The sequence below is a fragment of the Manis javanica genome, chromosome 7, assembly GCF_040802235.1.
Source record: "Manis javanica isolate MJ-LG chromosome 7, MJ_LKY, whole genome shotgun sequence".
NCBI classification, from domain to species: Eukaryota; Metazoa; Chordata; class Mammalia; order Pholidota; family Manidae; genus Manis; species Manis javanica.
In genome coordinates, this window is record NC_133162.1 from 104,193,010 (window position 1) to 104,213,229 (window position 20,220).

Here is a 20,220-nt window from a genome sequence, read left to right on the forward strand (position 1 = left end):
GGCAGAGGAGAGGCAAGGTTTGAACTTGAGATGAGAAGAGGGATTGAAGGGATGAGTGTCTTCAGATAGAGCACCTTCAACAGTGGTAGAGGCTAAAGGGGAAAAGGAAGGGTTTGAAAGAAAATGCCTGGGTAGGAAGTGGCACGCAGGGAGTGAATGCGGATACCAGAAAGAGAAGGAATGAGTGTAGAGGTGAGATTTCCATGAAGTGGGCAAGAAGGAAGCTCAAAAGATTAACTGTGGTAAGGGGGAAGGCCCTGAGTGAGAGGGAAATGTACTTTGTACTGAAACAGGAGTGTGGGAAGGAGGCAGGCCACACTGTCCGCATCCTCTCTCCTTAAGGCAAAGACTCACTGAGAGTAAGATAATAAGGGGCCCAGAGTGACAGCTTGAGAAGACAGGAGTTATTGGGCTGAATGCTAAGCACTGTGCAAACCCAAAAGCCTACAAATCTAAGAATCAGTCACTTCTGCAGGTAGAAGATCCTTGGCCAAACTTCTTGTCTGTGGATCTGCCAGTGCTATCCTAAAATATCCTTTACAAGAGCTTTATCTCTAGTTTTTTTCATAAGAGTGGAAGCTCACATGAAGCTCTTGCAGGAACACCACTGACCTCCGCAAACTGCAGAGGCAGGCCATGCTTCATGTGTGGGAGACATTCAGCAGCTCTTGTTGAACAGATGCACCAGTGAAAGATGATGACCTCCATGCCAGAAACCACCTTCACATTCAGGAAATGACACAAAGCTAATGACTGATGCCTGCAGGAAAATGAACAATTGAGAGGGGCTCCCTTTTACTGCCAGAAGCTGCTTTGTCTGGTGGCCAGAATGGAACCTTAGGCAAGAACTTAGTAGAGATAGTGTAGGGGAGGCTTAAAGGGCAACCTTGCTCCTCAAGGAAGAAGAATCAAACTTATGCTAAGTGATCATCCTTGATCTACAACACAAAGTTGTTTGCCTTTCTTCCTTTTGCTTCCTGTCCTTTGCATCTTTCTCTCATTGCTCTTTCCTCCTACACAGAGACACCAGTGTCAACAGGAAACAAAGATGTGAGAAAAAGAGATCAGGTGCCCCTGGAACCTGTGGCTCTTGCTGCTGCTCTGCTGCAGCAGCCGCCTGCCCCCCACCGCACCGTGCCTGGTGCCCTGTCCCCCACAGCCTGCCCTGCCATTCCCACTCTCCCTTCAGATGTCACATGGGGGGTCTGCTCCTCTGGGAAGGCCCTGGCACACCTTCCTCACCTCCAGGCTCTACGTGGAAGCCTTCTCTGTGTTCTCATATGATCGTTTTTATCACAGCCTTTATCATCCTAAACCAAATTTTGTCAGTTAATGGGACTGTACCCCACTGCGTGCTCCTTGGCAGCTGTATGAAAAGTCAAGGGTTGAGGCACTCCCTAAATTGTGAACTCCTTGTGAGCAAAACCCAGCCCTATGAGAGGTCAAGAGCTTTGTAGAGCAATGTAGAAACTCTAGCCATTGGTGCTATTTTACTTTGAATCCCCAGTGCCTAGACAGAGGGTCTGGGCATCAGTAAACATTCAAATGGTAGCAACTGTTACTAGTATCAACATATTGCCACAGATTACTTATTGCCAATCTGTAACCATTTATTATTTTAATTACAATTGTAATCACTATTATTGCCTCATGACCATTTAAGGAGGTTGAACCCGGACACTGGCCAAGAGCTCAAGGCAAAGAAGAGAAGGTCTGCTGGAGGCAGAGGAAGCTAACAAGCTGGTTAGACTGAACAGGACCCAGAGAGAAAGCTCACAGGCAAGGATGAGACTTCTAGGGCCTTGGAATCAGGACCAGCATCATCCCCTCCTTTTGTAGAGCATAATACATTATACAGAATTTCCACATCCATTACATCTTTTAATTCTCATAATCTCTGTTGTAAAGTAAGTAGGTAGCCAGGCATGCAATTACAAAGAGCAAACTAGTGCTCAAAAAGGAGACATGATCCGCCGAAAGTCACAAAGCCTGTGAGTGGTGAGTTCAGCCTAGCGGTCTTCAACAGCACGCTGAGTGTTCTCGGAAAGAGTACCCCAAGGCTGGCTGCACACCTAAGCCCCAGAGAGGACACCTGCAGTTCCTGCCAGCCAGGAGGAGGACAGAGCAGGTAAAAGGCACAGAGAAACTCAGTCTGAAATTACCTAGGGCCACAACTCAGGGAACTGACTAGTGATTCAGAAATACCAAAAATCAGAATGTTAAGGGCAGCAGCCGCCTAGTAGCAGTTTTCTAATGCCATTTGTTTTAAACAAATTGCTCATCTGATCTTTATTATAAACCTCTGGCGTAAGTACTATCTCCATTTAAATATGAGGAAACCCAGGGTCAGTGGGACTAAGTGACGTGCCTCAGGTGGTCACAGGGGTAAGGGGCAGAGAGGAGATCCACAGCTCTGACAGGCGAGCCCACCAGCTCCACCTACCTCCTGCCATGCTAAGCAGCTTCCTTAAAGTACTTCCTTGCACGCCATTCCATGCACCCCATGACTCCCCTCGTTCCATGCTTGTCCTACTGTATCTTCCATTGCTTCTTGGTCAACCTGCCTCTGAGTTTTTCAAAAGACGAAGAAATAGAATGAGGTTGTGATATGAGGTGGAGATAACAGGAGCAAGCAAAATGGCCAGGAATGGGACCAGCTGGGGGCCAGGACACCTCCCATCAGCACTCACCTCCAAAAAGGGCCAGACCCAAAAGTAGTAAACAGCAAGACCACGTGAGCCCACAGCACCAAGAGTCCAGACAGCCCTGGACTTGGAGATAAGGCCTCTGCCACCAGCCAGCTGATCACCTCGGGAAGATTACCTCTGCTTTCAGAGCCCCCGCATCTTACCAGCAAGGAGGAACATACCTTCTGTCCCTTCTTACCAAAGCAAGCCAAAAGGACAGTGTGTCAGGATAAAAACAGGAAGAGGATGATACTCCTTTCAAAGCAACCCACAGACACTATTGCTACACATCTGCGGCAGGTGCTCTCTGCCCCAACTTCTAGAACAATAAAGTCTTGGAGAAGGTCTCTCCTGATCTGTTTCATTAACAATCCAATGCTCATTAACAATCCAACACAATAACCTGCAGGCTGTGAGGGAGCGGTGTGTGCCACATGCTCATACAACCATGGATTCCCATTCTGGGGCTCTGGGCTGGCCTGACTTCTCCAGCTGGACACCGAGTGGTGGGAGACACCACCAAGGCTCAGATTCAGCGTACTTCTTGTTTGGGATGTTCCTAACTATACAGCTTTTTTACTTAAAATTCACCCATTCTTTCTCTCTTGCATGTATTCTCTCTCTGAGAATTGTGCACCTGACATTAAAAAAACAAAGCTGTTCGGGAACAGACTCAGGTAAGGAAAACTTCTGACAAACCCACAATAACAACTTGGTAGAAATCACACATAAAAAGGCAATTCTGCAGCTGAGGGCCAAGATGCAGCTGTAACTCAAACCTAAATTCCTAATATCAAGGCCCTGAAGACCCCTGGTTTCAACCACCAAGGTCACAAGCAGCCAAGAGGCATGCTTTATTTGGCCTCCATGGAACTGTCCACCCATTCTCACCAAGAGTCTTCAAATATTGTCAGCTAGTTGACAATTTATTTCAGAGTCAATGTAAGTTTCCACTTTCTCTTGAGATCTTGGTAGATCTGACCACTCTGAGTCCACATGCCTATAGTGCAACTCCACTAGAGGGCAGATGCTTCATCTGGGCACACACGTAGGCAGTTCCAGTTTTCAGGACTGGCTTCTGTGAGCACCAAGACTTCTAATTTAGATGAGGCACTGTGGATAAATGCTCATTTTGAACATTTTGACTGCAGCAGGCCAGGAGTCGGGGGTCTGGCTGTAGCCTGCTGGCTTCCCCCAACTTCTAGAGTAAAGAGTGGGAAAGAACCCAAAGACTCAGGATTGAGACACGGTTGGCTATGAACCAGCAGCACTTACCTGACCCCCCTGTGCCACCCAGCCAATTAGAAGGCTTTGCCTCCGGTGATGTGAGCTCACACACCCACACTACTTTCTGTGACTCCAAAGTCTTAAGAGAACAAAACAAATTGGTAAAACCACCTTAAGTCTTTTCTTCAGAGTTCTGATGTGATGACCATAAATGGGTGTGATTCTTAAATCCCACACCAGGATTGGCAAAAGATGCAGTGGGTTTGAGTTTTCCAAGGACAGGGCCAGTCTCGCGCAAAATCATAGAGCTCTTCATCCTTGCTGAACCCCACCTGGGCCAAGGCAGTAGTAGATATTTATACCTCCGGGTAGCATTTCAGGTGGTGAGCTTCTTTTCTGTAGAGTATTTTCACCACAAGTTGTAAGACTGTTCTTGGTTAAAAATGGTTCCACTACCAACAGAAAACAAAGAAAGCCTCTGCAAGGGTCTACGAACACAGTCACCCAGTCCACATCAAGTCAGTCCAGCTGCAAATTAATTTTTAATGCTTAAATGAATGTCTCAACTAGCCTCATGCTGAAAATTCCCACCAATAAACATTTCTTAGAGTGGAGGCATGTTTCCATTCCCTGTGAAATGCAATGCTCTCTGACTGACATCCTAATTAATCACACTTAATGCTTTCATGTCCACCTAATGCTTTCAAGTATCACCTAAGATTCTGATTCCGACAGAATGGAACACAGGATGGCAAGTTTGATGGAGGAAAAAATGGGAAACTCCAGGATCCCAGCCAACTAGGAAGATTAGAATGAGACAGCACAATAGTGAGATGAAGAGCACAGAGTGCAAAAAAACCCAGTAATATTTGCTTCAGCTAGCTCTGCTTCTGCAGAAAACTAAACACTAGAGGAAGGCACATTCCTACCCTGGCATACATCTTTCTTCCGTGTCACTGGATATTACAGAGCAAGCTCCCAGCTAGCTATGATGATAAATAATAGGGATCTTGGGGAATTACTAAAGGCATGGTTCTGATCTCAGCTGGGAGCCGGGCGCAGCTTAAAGCAGCCACTTTAATACCTTTACTAAATTCAGTATAATGTCCCTTGCGTGCACACACACGTGCATGCATGCACACACTCACAAATGCCTAACCCCCAGAAGTATTAACATTTATTTTTCTAAAAGCAAAATTACAGGTCTAGTCATTTAGGCCTTATGTAAGATGGTGCACATAGCAAAATTCAAAACAGATCACATCCTAAGAGAAGAGCCCATATTTGGCATTTAAATCACTGCAACTTGTACACAGAGAATCATTATAATGGCAGCATCTTTATCTACTGTAGGTAAATCAGCTGCCTTCTATGAAGATATTCTGTTAGGAGGCTGTAAAAATATTTTTTTTCGCAGCATTCATAAGGGGAGGGGAGAAGAAAGAATTGGAGTGTAGGTAATAACCCTCAAAGCAGTCAAAGACACACCAATAGGAAACTGTGTCCTCCAGTTTCTGCATCCAAATGTCAGTTGGACCAGGAAACCTAATGTGAATAGATTTATGTATTGAACTGAGGTGCAAAGGAAAAAGCAATTTTTATTGTAACAGTCATTGAAAGGATGCATAACAACAGATGCACACAACACAGACTGGATCACTCTGCTATATAAAAAACCACCCAATTTCTCTGTACATAAAAGACATCTTGCCTTAAAAATAGTCAAAAGATCTAAAGAGAGAGACACAGAACCCAGTAGCGGCTCAACTATTTGAAGTCTCTTCATCGTCTCCACTGCTCCTCTCTGCCAGCTGGAGGGTGCGGAGTTTAATACCAAAGCGTGGAGGCTCTGGCATGAGACATCCCGAGTCATTTACATTCTGCAATGAATTCTTCTGGACTCCTAAATGCTATATATTCTCTCCCACCCCCCACCCCCCACCCCCCACCCAATTTCCCCAGTAAATCTGCGGTGAGAGGTCACACAGGAGGCTGGCGCCTCCAGGAAAAGTTGTTAAGGAAGAAGGACCTTACCACTTCTGGGAGCAGCCTAGTTGAGAGGTCATGGATGGCTTTGACCACTATACATATGGATGACAGAAGGAATATCACCCCCAAGATGACACAGGCTCTGCAAAGAAACAAAAACATGGAGAATCTTAACTGAGAGATGTCTTCCTGCTGATTTACACAATGACAGTGACAATGTGGCAGTGTGACCCAACCATAAGTCACCACACTCTCACAGTGGCCACCCACAGTCCCAGAACTGATACTGAATCATCTCCAGGAGAATACAGTCCACAGTCTTATCACCAAATCAACCCCATTTTGGAAAGGGGCTCACCAACCTGCATAATCTCACAGCATCCCATGAATGCTGGCATGGAAGGGCCTTCAAGGCCATGAAATCCACCCCCCGGGCCTGGGAACTCAACATTCCACTCCTCCAGCTGGAAGGTGTGGAGTTTAATACCAAAGCGTGGAGGCTCTGGCAGGAGACATCCCGAGCCCTGCCATTTAACATGGTGCTTGATCTCGGTCAAGATACTGAACTTTCAGCCTCTATTTTCTCACCGCCAGATGGGAATATTTCCTATCTGAAGATGAAATGAGAGAATGCACAGGCATAAAAAAGTAACCCATTAATGTCAGCTTAAACAAAGGAAAAGGAGAGCCCACCTTTCTGATAGGATGGATAGACACCTTCGGATTTTCCCATAGGGAAAAAGGAGGGATGATTTGGTAATGACAAAAGACAGTGTTCAAGGCAAGAGGGAGCAATTCTTTAAAAAAAAAATGAAAGGCGGCAGACTGAGGTCAACCATGACACCCAGCACAGGAGGTGGCAGGAGCAAATCAGGGCAAAGGTCAAGGATAAATCAGAGGACACACAGCCAAGAGGGTGGGGTGGGAGCTGGCAAGGAACTCCTTAGGGGCTCGGGTGTGGGAGGTGTCTCTGGCAAGCCAGACACAACTTGGGAAAAAGGTGGAAAGTCAAAGTAAACAAGCAAATGATGATGGCAATACAAGGGCCAAAACAGCAAATGAAAATGAAAAGAGAAAATACAACAATGACTGCACTTAGCCCTACATCATTCCTGTCTCAACCTCATGTCTCCAATGTTTGGCAGCCTCCTTAGCCCTCTTCCAGCTATGGAATGCAAATGATAGCTAAATGATAGCAAATACTATCATTTTTCATGATCCATGTTGGGTTCCCTTCTCTGTACTAACAGAATGTCCCAAACTGCCCCCATAACATGAAGTGGTACCTACTTAAAATCCTAAAAACCTGTTCCCCCAAACCTAGATGTCAAAAATAAGCTGGTAAAAAAAAAAAAAGCTGGTAAACAAGGCTGCTTGGAGTCCATATAGGAGGCTTCTACACATTCTAGCTGTAGGTTTTACTCTTTGAAAAACACAGAAAAGAAGGGATCATTTCAGGCAAGGGAAAAACACAAAAGAACATAGAGATACAGGAAAGGTAGTGAATGGGCTGGGGCTCCCAGTACAGGCTTGAGCAGAAGGAAATCCTGGCCCTGCACACCAGATCATCTGCCATGGGTGCCATACATCCTCATAATGAGCCTGGGGGAAAATGTACACTCAAGGGGGAGACAAAATCACTCAGGCAGTAAGTACACACCAATTCAGTGGCAGGAGTGCAGAACACCCACTCGAGGTAGTGAGCCTGGGGCTGGCAACCACGGTCCTGGCGGGGCAGTGGGGGTGAAGGGGGCGTCAGGAGGAAACGAGGCACACCTACTGGAAGCCCTTTAATGACAAGATCCTGGAGCAAGACCAAAGAATCCCAGGGCATGGAGGATCAATGCTCCCAAAGCAGCCAGCTCCTGAGTCCCAGCTGTGCCACGGGGAAGATGGCTAAGAAATAACCATTTCTACCTGCAAGTGAATGGGACGGTGAGAGGTCCATTACAGTAAAAGAGCCTTAAAACCAGGAGAGGCCTCCAAGGTATGTCTTGTGATGTGTTTTTTTTTTCTCCATTCAAACAACTCCTGAGTGACTAGCAGAGACTCTCTCTGATTTACCCTTTCAGATCAATTCAACCACTAACTCGGTGCTTCTCAACCCTGCTGGCACACTGCACTCCACTCACCTAGGGAAATGTTTTTTGACGGTTGCCCAGGGACCACTCCAGTTCACTTTTATCAGAATCTCTGGGGTGAACCTAGGCATGCGTATTTGTTTAAAAGCTCCCCAGGCAATTCCCATGTGAAAACTAGGGCTGAGAGTCCCGGCCTAGACTCAGGGAGGCCCTGTCTTCCGGGAGCTCCACTGTGGGGGTAAAAAGCCACAACTCTCTGGAAGGAAGCCAGGGAGGGAGCCACCATCCCAGCTGGTGAGGAAGGAATAGGGTGTAATGGTTCCAGAAAGGCTCGCAGTGTGTCTGTTCCCCAAGCAGCTTCCTCCCCCTAAGACAGGAGGGCAGACAGCACTTGGGTGCCAGACCTTCTACAGATGATTTATCACAATATCCTCAAAAAGCCTCCATCTCCACACTCCTAAAGGCGAAAAGGAACAAATGTCTGAGCAACTTCCTGACAGGTTAGAGCGGTGCTATAGGAAGCGCCTTCCCTGGATGGCTGCAGGCACACCTCTGTAATGCCCAGAAATGGATTTGGATTTTGCTTACATTTCCTAAGGAGATGAGTAAGTAAGTATAAAGGATGCAATGGCCTCCTTACATATTATTTTTCTTAAATATCTTTAATCAAAACCATATGACAAACCCCCTGAAGGGCAAGAACCACATTTGTGTATCTCGGTGCCTGGCACATAGCAGGTGCCCCGTATGCATCTGTGCAGTGACTGTGATCATTAACTGATTAAGCAATCACTAGCTAATTTGTGCATTTCCCCCCATGGAGCTTCAGCTTACCAAGGGATAGGAAGAGGAAAGACACTCTCATTCTTTAGCCTAAAAGCCTTTGGAACAGCCCACATCATAAACAACTCTGAAGTGTAATGATAATCAAAAGAAACTGATGATATGGATTATTGGAGTTGAATTTTAAGGAACTGTAATCATAACTTCTTCACAAATATACCTACGAATATGCCCCAGATGTTTTTCAAACCTATTCTCTTCTTCTTTTAAATGTGTTGCAAATTAAAAACCAGTCACCCTTCCTTCAACACTGCTGGGATCCTATGTGGTGGAGCCGCTCCCCCAGCCTAGAGCAGCTATTATTAGCAGAGGGTGTGATGCTATTTTTAAACATTTTGTTAATAATATATTGTGTTTACACAGCAGCTTTCTCCTCAGGCACTCTGAGTTCTGCACATCAGCTCATAAATACCCTGGAGGCCACTCACCAGACCTGGGTCTTTGTTTCTCTGCTGTTTTATGGGTTAGGAGGGGGAGAGGCATGTTCCCTAGACACAAGTAGCCAAAATGGGGGAGTCAAAGATTAGGAGGTTTGACCAAGGTCACCCCAGGAATTTAAAGTCCAGCCAGAAATACAACCCAGGCCACTGGTCTCCTGATTCCCTCCCAGTGGCCAGTCCCGGTCACCCACCTGGCCACTCAAAGGCTCTGGGCATCCACATCACATCCTCACACCACCACTGCCCTGGGGCTGCAGCAAGATGTTTCCAAGATGAAACAAAGATCTGGGTTAGGAGCAAATATTGCAAAGAGGGTTGCTTCTGAATCTGCGAGTGTACACTGCTTCCTGGTCTGGGGGAGGCAGGCAGGGGAGCAGCAGAGGTAACCCCTAAACCAGCACACCCCGGCCTTCCCCTGCAGCGGCTGGCCTGGCAAGGAAAGAGGGCAGCCCGTGGGCCTGGTAGCATGGAGAGGCCAGGTCACTGGAATGAACGCATACTCCTCCCTCCTGCACAAACCCCAGAGGAGGAAAACCTTCAGAGTCAGAAACAGGCAAATGACCCACCGCCCCTTCAGCATAATCCCCCACTAACGGAGGCTGAAGCCGAACTTAAGTTCCCACAGAACCAGTGGTTGTCAAAGTGTGGGGCATGGATCAGCAGCATCAGTGCCACCTGGGCACTTGCTGGGGGAGCCGATCCTCCAGTCCTCCTGGACCCACGGAGTCCGAAACTGTGGGGATGGGGCCCAGTAATCTGTGTAGTTCTGTGTTTTAATAAGCCCTTCAGTGATTCTGGGACACACTCAAGTTTGAGTCCGTATTAGCCTTGTTAAAAACATTTAATGTCTGAAAGAAGACCAGTAAAATCTAAAGAAATGGTTAAAGCCACTGGGACCTTTTTTTTTTTGCTGCTGCTAAAAACTGCAAAATGCTACTTGTGCACAGTACTGTAAATCTATGAATAAAGCAGGAAGCATTAATTTTTGCCTCCAAAATTCTAAGAGCAAACCTAAGGAAATATACTCTCACATCCAAAATGATGTCATCTGAACGTCTGGTCCCTTATCAGTTGTAGTTTACAAACCTGTGGTTCATATTAATAAAGTCCAAGTCTTATTTCAATTCTATTTTCTATCAGACCCAGAAGGCCCAAAAAGACAGTCTTCTTCTAATCACCCCCTAATTTACAAAAGACCTGAAACACAGTATCCCTGGCAATTAACCAGTCAGTCCCTAGCTTAAAGAGTAAATGTTTTGTTATTTTTCACCTTCATGTCCAAGGTACGTCTAATCTGGGACATCATTCAGATGTGAAATAATGAAAAATAAAACAAAGGGAAGGAAAAGTGATCAACAAATGCCTATGGGCCACTGCTCTTCCACTGTAATGGCAATGCCAAACATTTCACTCACAACTCCCATCACTAGCACACCCACGCCCCCTCTACTGCAGGGCTCCTTCCCCTCCTCCGCTCAACTATCCCAGGCTCAGGACCTCTCCTCTCTCCACCCACACCCCTGTCTCTGTCCTCCAGCTTTGACCACCCACGTGCTGCACTGTGAACAGGCTGTAGTGTAGCGGAGGGTGGCCTGCACCAACGTGGCCACTCAGGCCAGAGCTCTCCACCCAAGTGGCCCATACCCTCTCCACAGTAAGAGCATCCATCTCCTCAACACAAAACCACTAAAAACCTCTTCTTACTCAACAAATGGCCCTTTGCTTATCTTTGCAATAATACACACGCTGACAAAAACCCACTCAAGTAAAATCGCATTTAGATGGGGCATTCTTCCTGGCTTCCACTTTAACACAGGGGATTTGTTAAATAATTAGATTCTACAGCAGCACAGTCCAAAAGAATTTACTGTGAAAGGGGAATCATGCCTTCGGTACCTTCTACCAACCAATGCGCCATTTCCCTTCCTCCCTCCCACAGCCCCCCAGCTCCCCAGGTTCACATGCCAGGCCGCACTCTTGTTCACATCTAACGTCAACCAATCCCAGCCACAGCAACAGCTCCACCAGGGGGAGCTGCAGTTTAGAAGCGGATTGAACTTCAGTCACCCAGATTTTAAGGTCTACATGCCAAGCCCTGAGGCTAAGGTAAATGAAATCTATTCCCAGCTTCCCAAGAGCACAAAGCTAGGATAGGAAACATAAAAATCATTACAGGACAGTCATTACTTATGAATGTGAAAACAAGTAATGGACAAGGAACAAAATGAAGAAAGGAGTCAAAACGAAACACAACCTGGGGACAGAGTGGGAAGGAAGGATGGCTCCACAGAGTGACATTTCAGTTGGGTCTAGATGAACAGACAGGAGTCATGAGGCAGAGAAACTGGAAGCCTGTGGAGGTCACTCTGAGGGGAGGGCAGTTGATAAGCAAAAGGGTGAAGACACAGCACGGTGGAGCCCCACTTCAGTAAGACCCAAAGTGAGCTGCTGTTCTGGAACACCTGACCTCAGAAGGGCTTCACCACACAAAGAAGGTCCCCCTGTGTCCCCGAAGTCCCCTCAGAATGGCAGGCACAACACACATGGCACTCACAATGAATGCAGGTGGCCCACAGAGCAGCATGGTACATTTAGCAGTTACATATTTTAATACATACAGGGCAAAAGTCACCAGGTGGGACACATACATCTGAGGCTGGGGAAATCTTCAGGAGGTCACTGCAGGGTTTACACAGGGGAAGCCCATGATGTGAACTGGGCTTCACGAAGACCCTCTGACTTACAATCTGGCAGGGCTGGGGCAAAGGAAACTAGAAGCAGGGGAGCCAGCTGGGAGACAATGCAAGCAGTGCAAGAAAACAAAATGATAAGTCCCTATGCAGGGGCCCTGACAGCTGCCAGGGACCACGAGGGCCAGACACCGAGGAGGTAGCAATGATGGCACTTGGTACCAGCTGGATATGGGTAGCAGAGAGGATACAAGACGACCCCAATTTTGAGACTGACCCAAAGAGGTTTGGCAAATCCAAGAGCAGGAGACACGAGGCTGGAGTCAGAAACAGGTAGGGGACCTAGGCTGGGACTTGATAATCTTAAGGAAGAATGTCCAGACAGACAGAAACTCAAGCTTCACCAAAAGGACATCTCCTGAGCCTTACCGTCCAGGCCATTTTCCTGGGACTACTGGGCTCACTTTGCTTTTTCTGGGGCGTGGAGAAGGAAGGAGAGCAGAAAACAGGGATTAGCCATTCTAATAGTTGCCAAAGACTGACCATATCCTCTACTTTCAAAATACACTGCAAGGGGACTGCATGCCGAGACTCATGGCACCAGCTCCTTTAATTGATCAGCAAACACTGACCAGAAACATGCCTGTGTTCTGGAGCCAGGATTCAGCAGCAAACAGGAAAGTGAGTGATGGCTGCCCTCCTGGAGCTTACATGGGGAAAGATAGACAATAAGCACATTATACAGAGAACTATAAAGCAGCCCATAAAAAAGAGAATAAAGGGATGTTCCTTTACACCCAGTAGTTAGACTTCCATCTAAGAAGGTGTCACTAAACCAAAGGCCTGAAATATGGGAGAGTGAGATGTACGGTTACCTGGGAAAGAACACTGCAGACAGAGGGAAGAGAGGACAGAGGGTCCCATGCAGGAGGGAACCCAGCATATTCACTGAGCAGCGACGAGGCCAGCATGGCTGGAGCACGGGCTCCGTGCTGGGCCGTAATACCACACTAAGGACTTGGGCTTTTACTCTGAGTGAGACGGGAAACCAACAACAGATTCAGCACAGAAATGACTTACATTTAAATAGGATCCCTCTGTCTGCTCTGTTGAGAACAGACTGGTAGGAGCAAGGAGATGAGAGGGAAGGTAACTGCAACCATCCCGGGAAGGGAGGAGAAGAGGATGGACAGGGAGCTGGTTTCCACCAGCTACTATGAGGTACAAGGCAGATTTGCTGATAGTCACTATTTTTGACCTAATGAATAAGAAGTAGACTGGTAGGTTTTAGAAACACTTAAAAAGGACTTTCAGAGTAAACCTCAGTTTCACAGGTGACAAGAACATCCAGAATTCTTACTACTTAAGCAAACTTATTATTCAAAGGGAACCATATAAGCATTTTCAGTATCAGAGCAATCATCTGTGCATCAATTTCAATTTTTTCTTAAATATTTACTGACTGGGTAACTACTTGTCTATGCATAGACTATATCCAGGCAAATACTCAAAGAGAACGGTAACAGCCTCTGCAGAAAGCACATGGAGGACAGAGGCTTGCTTTTTACTACACACCCAATCATACTTTTTAGTTGTATTTTTAAACAGTGTGCATGTAGCATCTATTAAAATAAACACGACATCAATGTTAAGATTAAGCGAAATACTTATTGAGGGTCTAGCAGATGCCAAAAAGCCTAAAATGCACTAGATACAAGGCCAAGACATTCCTTTTCCTCAAAGAGTAGAGAAGGCATTTAAATCACACAGGAATCTTCCAGAGAAACTGAGACCTGAGTTGACTTTGAAAGAACCAAAAGAATTTAGCTTAGTAAGGAGGAGTGAACTGTATGTTTCAGGGAGCCAGGTTCTTTACTGCAGAGGACAAGGGAATGGATGGGTGTCAGAAGAAAACAAGGTTAATGCCCAGTAGGCCTGTGGTAGGTTGTTCACAACAATTTGATCTCAACTACACATTCCTACCGTTGCCACGTACTCTTCGGCACTGCTGTGTAGCAGAAGGGTGCATCCCGCGTCCCACCCACCATCAGGCTTGGACACATGCCTTGTTGTGGCTGGTGGAGCGCGAGTGGAGACCTGAGCAGCAGCTCTGCATGGCAGGCTTGGTCTCAGTTCTGTACTGGGCCACAAGAACAGCAATCCTCAGAGAGGAGTTGGTCCTTCAGCTCCAGACCTGGAATAAGTACTCAGAACAAGGCCACCGCCAAATTTGCCTAAGGTGGAAAACAACTGAGAAATTAATGCTGGTGGTTGAAATCACTGAGATGTGGAGGCTGTTTGTTACTGCAGCAAAACAGACACAAGGTTCTTGACAGAGAACCATTTCATGACAGTGGTTGCAGCAAACGGCTGTCACCAGAGCAGCACCCAGACCTGAGCAGGGAGTTGGCTCCTGGCAGAGAATCACTGGGGATCACCTGCCTGAGCCAGAGCCTCCCTACGGCAGGGAGGAGTCACTCAAGGTTCAGTCCGTCCTGCGTCACAGGTCCATACCAAAACCACTTCTTGAATGAATATTCTGAATGAATCAAGAAGATGTGCATGAAGAGAAGCTGCCTCGTGATTTCTAGAACACCGGACTCAGCATTGGGGGCATCAGGCCCAGCTCTCAGTTCTGCCGCTGTGGGAAATGAAAACTCTGCACCTTCAGGACACATGTTCATTGGCATGACTCAGTTAACTGAATCTTTTACTTCTTTTCATCCCTAAGAAGTACTCTGTTGTTTCCGTGGTAACCTAGTCTCCAGTGTTGCTACCTACTTGATTATAGTATTTAAAGTAATTGGTTTAAATTGTTCATTCACTCTGATCCACTTTGGGGAATCTACTCCTAAAGAGAAAGCTTTTCACAGAAAAATGTTCACAGCAGCATTATTTATATTTAAAAGTGGAGAAGTTAAATATGCCATAAAAAGAGTGTTTAAGTAACTATGATACAGCAATTCAGATTATGAAGTGCCATTTAAAATTGTTTTTATCAGTAACAAGAAAGTGTCCAAAAGATAAAACAGTAAGTAAAAAAGCAGGATATAAAATAGCATGTATACCGATTAGAAATGAATGAAAAAAAAAACCTAAACCCAAGGGAAAACATGGCAAAGGAAATACACTAAAAAGTAACAATGGTGAGAAGATGGACTTTCTTCCGTTACTTTTCTGTATGTAGTACTTTTATAATGAGAAGAAAATTTCTAAAAAGGCCTTCCAAAAAAAGGAAAAAAATATTTCCTTTTATTCCTTTTACTAACATTTATTTCATTGTATTTATAACATAACGTCATAAGACATCAAATGCTGGTCTCTCTCAAGTCTCAGACCTGCTGCTGGAAATTAATCAGACTTGAGCAGAGCATCCACCATGTGTCCTGTGCAGTGAGGGGAACACAGGCAGAGGAGGCACGCTCTATGGCGGGCTGCAAGCTTCCACCCAAGCGCGGCTGTTCATGTCTCCTTTTCCAAAACTTGATTTACTCATGAGTAAAATGAGAATGATAAAAATACTACTTCCCTTCCAAAATTGTTGTGAGCATGAATAAGATAATGAATAAAATGCCACATGTCATTAAGATGATACCAAACAGAACGTAAAATACTAAAGATAACATTTCTAATTTAAACCCATGGCATTTTCTTCCACAACTGGGATTTCTGGTAAAACCCACTGTTTAACATGCCCTATTTGAAGCAGAATCTTAGGGCCAAGTCCTATAGGTATGAGTTCCCTGGAGCAATACCCCTTGGCATGTGGGTAAGGGCATATGGCTTGCAGAGAACTCTCCCAGATTTCTCAACCAGTGCTGCCATCTGACAAGTTCAAAGGGCTGGAAGAGGGAGACTTGGGGAAACAAAGAGCTGGGGAAGGCCTCAGCCAAGTCCATGACCTGACCAGGATTATCAAGCCAGTCAACAGCTAAATTGGGACACAAATCTGAGTCCCACATAGACAAGCTGGAATTTTCTTTACGTAGGAGCTCTGTGGATTTTCACACACATTCAATTTTTGTGCAGACTTTTTTGTACAAACTTTTCTAACTTAAACAGCAGTGTTTCCAGGGTCACCAAGTTGGGGGTGGGGCTCAGACTCCTAGGTTTTGGATCTCACCTTGTCATTAGCTTGGGGAGGAATAGGAAAATAGCCAGACCTCTCTAGACCTAAGTTTCTCATTTGAAAGTGAGCAACTCTGACTTACTCAGTAAGGTCCAGACACTACAATTCTAGTCTAAATGTAGCAATGGGATTCTGTCTCATTAAAGATTTTTATTTTAAATCAACAGGTTTGAGGTGCAGATTTATTTGCATAACCAAAATGTAAGAATTGAACTGTAGGCATACCTACTGGCAAGTTAGGAGAAAAAATATGAGTTTCCCACTGAGCAATGTGCAAATCATGGGCTTCCTTTCATATATTACTATAGAGCCGTCAGATGGCAAAAAAAATCCACCATGTTTTTGGCTCAATCTTCTTTTTTTTTCAACCTCTCTCTGAACTATACACTCTACTATTTTGAAGGGCTGACATTTTCCAGAGTAAGAGAGAAAAAATAGATAATGCAAAAACAGAGTATTTTAAAAAGAAAATGTTATTCACCCATTGAGTTGGGAAACTGATTTTCTCAACAGAAAATGACTTTAAATTATTTGAATATTAATATACTATCGCCTTACATATTAAAACTTGGGAAAAGTACATTAATGATTAATTCTAAAGCCTTCACTTGAAGGAGCTAGTTCCTGAAAATTCTGAAACTTTAAGCTACATTGCTTATTAGAGTCATAGAATGCTAAGGCTTCCCTATGAAACACAGATCTGCCTATAAATAAATAGGCCATTGGTTTGGTCCCTAATTCAGGAGTGCAAGCTGAAAACATAGGCAGTCATGCCATCTCAAGAGATGAATGCTAGTTAGTGTTTACACATCCATCACCACCCTGCCCATCTTAAGAGTGGAGAATTAAGAAACCTAAATAATTCGCTGTAGTGCCAAACAAAAATAAGGACGTTGCAAAGTGAACACAGGTGTTCTTAACCCCTGGGGGTCACCTGAAAGATGGCAGAGGGTGTAGCAGATGCTTTTGAAATTACACCGCACTCCTTCCGCCAGGTCAGAGTGCAGCTGCTGCCCTGTGGATGACTTCAGGCACTGACAGGGTCCAAGCTCAGGTGCATAGGGTACAGCTCTCAGGGGCTGTGGAAACTCAGCTCCCACTACACCACAATTCCACACCTTTATTGGCTTTTCCTCCCTTCCTGCCTACCTCTCCCCTTGACCTCACTTCTGCTTCCTGGGATTGCACCTAAAATCGTAGCCCAATCAACCACTCCAAGCCAGGTGCTTGCCTCGGGCCCCAATCAAAAATAGGAAGAGTTCCAGGCAGAACTTAGAAGAGGGGCAGTCACCGTACATTGTCAAAATAAAGAGAAAGCAAGTAACTCTGAGATAACTCAGAGTCTGACCACAAACATCCATGTGAACAAAGCAAAGGTTGACATGGGACAGCAACTTCACATTCTCCTGGTTTTGCGGATTAAATCTGTCCAGGGCCCCCAGAACTGGGCCATTCTCCCAGACTCAAATATCCAACTGAAAGCAAAGGCTTGGGCACACTTGCTGCAGGAGCTTATAATTCCCTATTACTCTTTAAGAAACTCACAGATCTAAAAGCAAGGCTGTGCATAAACCAAGCAAATAAATGGGATTAGAGAGCCCAAGGAAGTGAGACTCCCTCCTTCAAGTCGTTCCAGACCTGGCCTCTGAAATTCACTGCACTCTTTGGCAGCAGCCTTTAAAGTCTCCCCATAAAAGGAGGTCTTGGTGAATGGGTGCTTAGATTTGTGCTCATATGAGCACAGAGAACAAAGCTCCACCTGGGTGTGGACTACGGGGCAGGGATGAATTCAGAGCAGAGACGTGAGCTCCCCGCAGGCAGATGAATGCACAAAGGTTGGCCAACAGACCTTCTGGTGGCTGGCACTGTCCAGAAGGGAAGGGCAAACCGAGTGCTCAGGCAGCGTGACCAGAAAGGCAGAAAAGGAGAGACATGAGCGATATTTAAATCACAGAAGTGTCTGCTGAGTGAGGGGGGTGACTACAGAGAGAGAGGCTGGCATGGACAACTACATCTGAACAGCATTCCAGGTCATGTGTGGGCACAAAGTAGGGGCCAAGACAGTTCATGTTACCAGTCCCACCCTAAACATATCCATCTGGAAACCAAACTCTCAGGCCCACAGACAGGTGAGGGAGTGACAGGAAGTACGCCTTGTCATAGTTCACCAAACTGCCGGGCTACCACCTTAGGAAGGGAGGAAGGCAGGGACTATTTTAACAAGACAATCTGCCAGTCTGCACTGGGTATTTCCACACATTCTCTCAAAGAATCAAACCGATGTCCTAAAAATGACTCGTATCAATCCGCTGATTTAGAATGTGAACACCTCTAATAAGGAATCATCACGCACGATGTCTGCGAAATCCATCATAATGCTCTGGTTATTGGTAGTAACAGTGGAAGCGCTGGTCAACCTTCATTCTGAGGCAGGAGACAGCAGCATTAAAACGTGGGCTCTGGACCCAGCGTGCTGCCTCACTATGAGCTCAGGAGAGCCACAGAACCCCTCTGCCACAGTTTCGCAGTGGGGGTGGCAGTAGGAACACTGGGAGTTAATTCATGTACACAGAATGTTAGCACAGTGTCTGACATATTAAAAAAAAAAACAAGTGAGCTATTCACATGCTGCACAAAATTTAAGTGATCCAAATACACAAACCTCTCATTCTTTTGGACCACCTCCCACCTTCCTGTGCCAGGGGCCTTTGAAGTCCAATATGCCTCATCAGCAGCCTCCCATTACTTCCCTGTGGCCCAGCAAGAACAGGTGGTAAACTATTTAAATGAGATTCAAACAGGCATGTCCACCCAAAGCCACAGGCAAAGGGACCATGACAGGTAAACCTCTTGGTCCCCAATCTGGCAGCTCATTGGAACCATCCATGGGGCCCTCAGGGAGGTCAGACTACTGGGCCCCACCTTGCAGTTCTGATCCTACAGTCTGCAGGAGGGCCCAGGCGGTGGTGAGTTGTTAGCTGTGTTTTGTTTTGTTTTGATTTTTACAAAGCTCTTTATAAAGTTTTATGAAGCAAGAAGCATGGGAACTTTAATCCTAAGACAGAGGTATGGCTGTAAATCAGTGCTTCTCACCCAGGGTGGTTTTGCCCCCATCCCTGCTGGGAGACAAGGAGAAATTCAGCAATGGCTGCAGACATTTTCTAGTATTACAACTTTGGAGGAATGCTACTGGCCTCTAGCGTAGAGCCCAGGGCTGCTGATAAGCACCCACGAAGAATTATCTGGTCCAAAATGCCAACAATGCCAGTGCCATCAAAATGTCAGTCCTGCTCTCAGGCATCTCTAGGGTATGTTTTTCTCTTCATGGATATCAGCTTCCCAAGTTCATTAACTAGAGCCAATTATCAGGCCCAAGAGGATCAAATGGGTAACACATTTGGACAAATGAATGGGCATTAGTTTTGAAAAAGCAGTGATGAGCTCACAGAAAAAGCTCTCCATAACCTCTGTGCACAAATTATGAATGCAGACATCATTTAAGAGGAGCATACCAATAATCCTGATGCTGGAGACCATCAGACAGAGCTGCTCCTTTTGGCCAGTGAGTGTCGGCTTCACTTGCCGACACCTACTGAACGGACTTTGCCCACGCCATCCCAGAGACTCCTCAGAACTGTCCTATATGCCGGGTATTATCATCCACTTCGAGCAGCTAAGGAAACCAAGGTTCGAAGGGTTTAAGGAGCATGTTCAAGACTGCCCTGCATCACCAGAAGCCATGCTCTGGCCACCCGGCAGCCTGCTTCTCAACTCAGTCTGCCTCTGTTTCTCCAGAGCATGATCTTATTATGCCTTATTCCACAGCCCCTACCCTAGATCCGTGGAAAATTTCTAGAGGGTGGTAGGCACAGACTCTGGGGTCTCCATAAGCTCCACTGATGACTCCTGAGCACTTGAGGTCTGAGAACCAGCTGCTGTTCTTCGATGGGCATAGTTTGTCCAAGCATTTAGTGAGGCCTACTACTGGGGGCTTCTTGCCCACAGAGGGCGGACACTGGCTATGCTGCATAAAGACCACTACCCAATTCCCCCACAAGAGAAATAACCAAAACGCTGGCTCACATAATCAGAGAGAAGGAAAGAATTTTTAAATTTGAAACCCTATGCAGGTAG

At 45.9% G+C, this 20,220-nt stretch overlaps 1 protein-coding gene across 1 annotated transcript in view; it reads right to left on the reverse strand.

Annotated features, from left to right (window-relative positions):
- TMEM163 (transmembrane protein 163) overlaps nucleotides 1-20,220 on the reverse strand; it is a 270,601-nt gene that overhangs the window by 29,152 nt on the left and 221,229 nt on the right. The window contains exon 5 of the mRNA XM_073241358.1: nucleotides 5,949-6,045. Within this exon, the coding sequence (XP_073097459.1) occupies nucleotides 5,949-6,045 (97 nt within the window). The remainder of the gene's footprint in view (nucleotides 1-5,948; nucleotides 6,046-20,220) is intronic.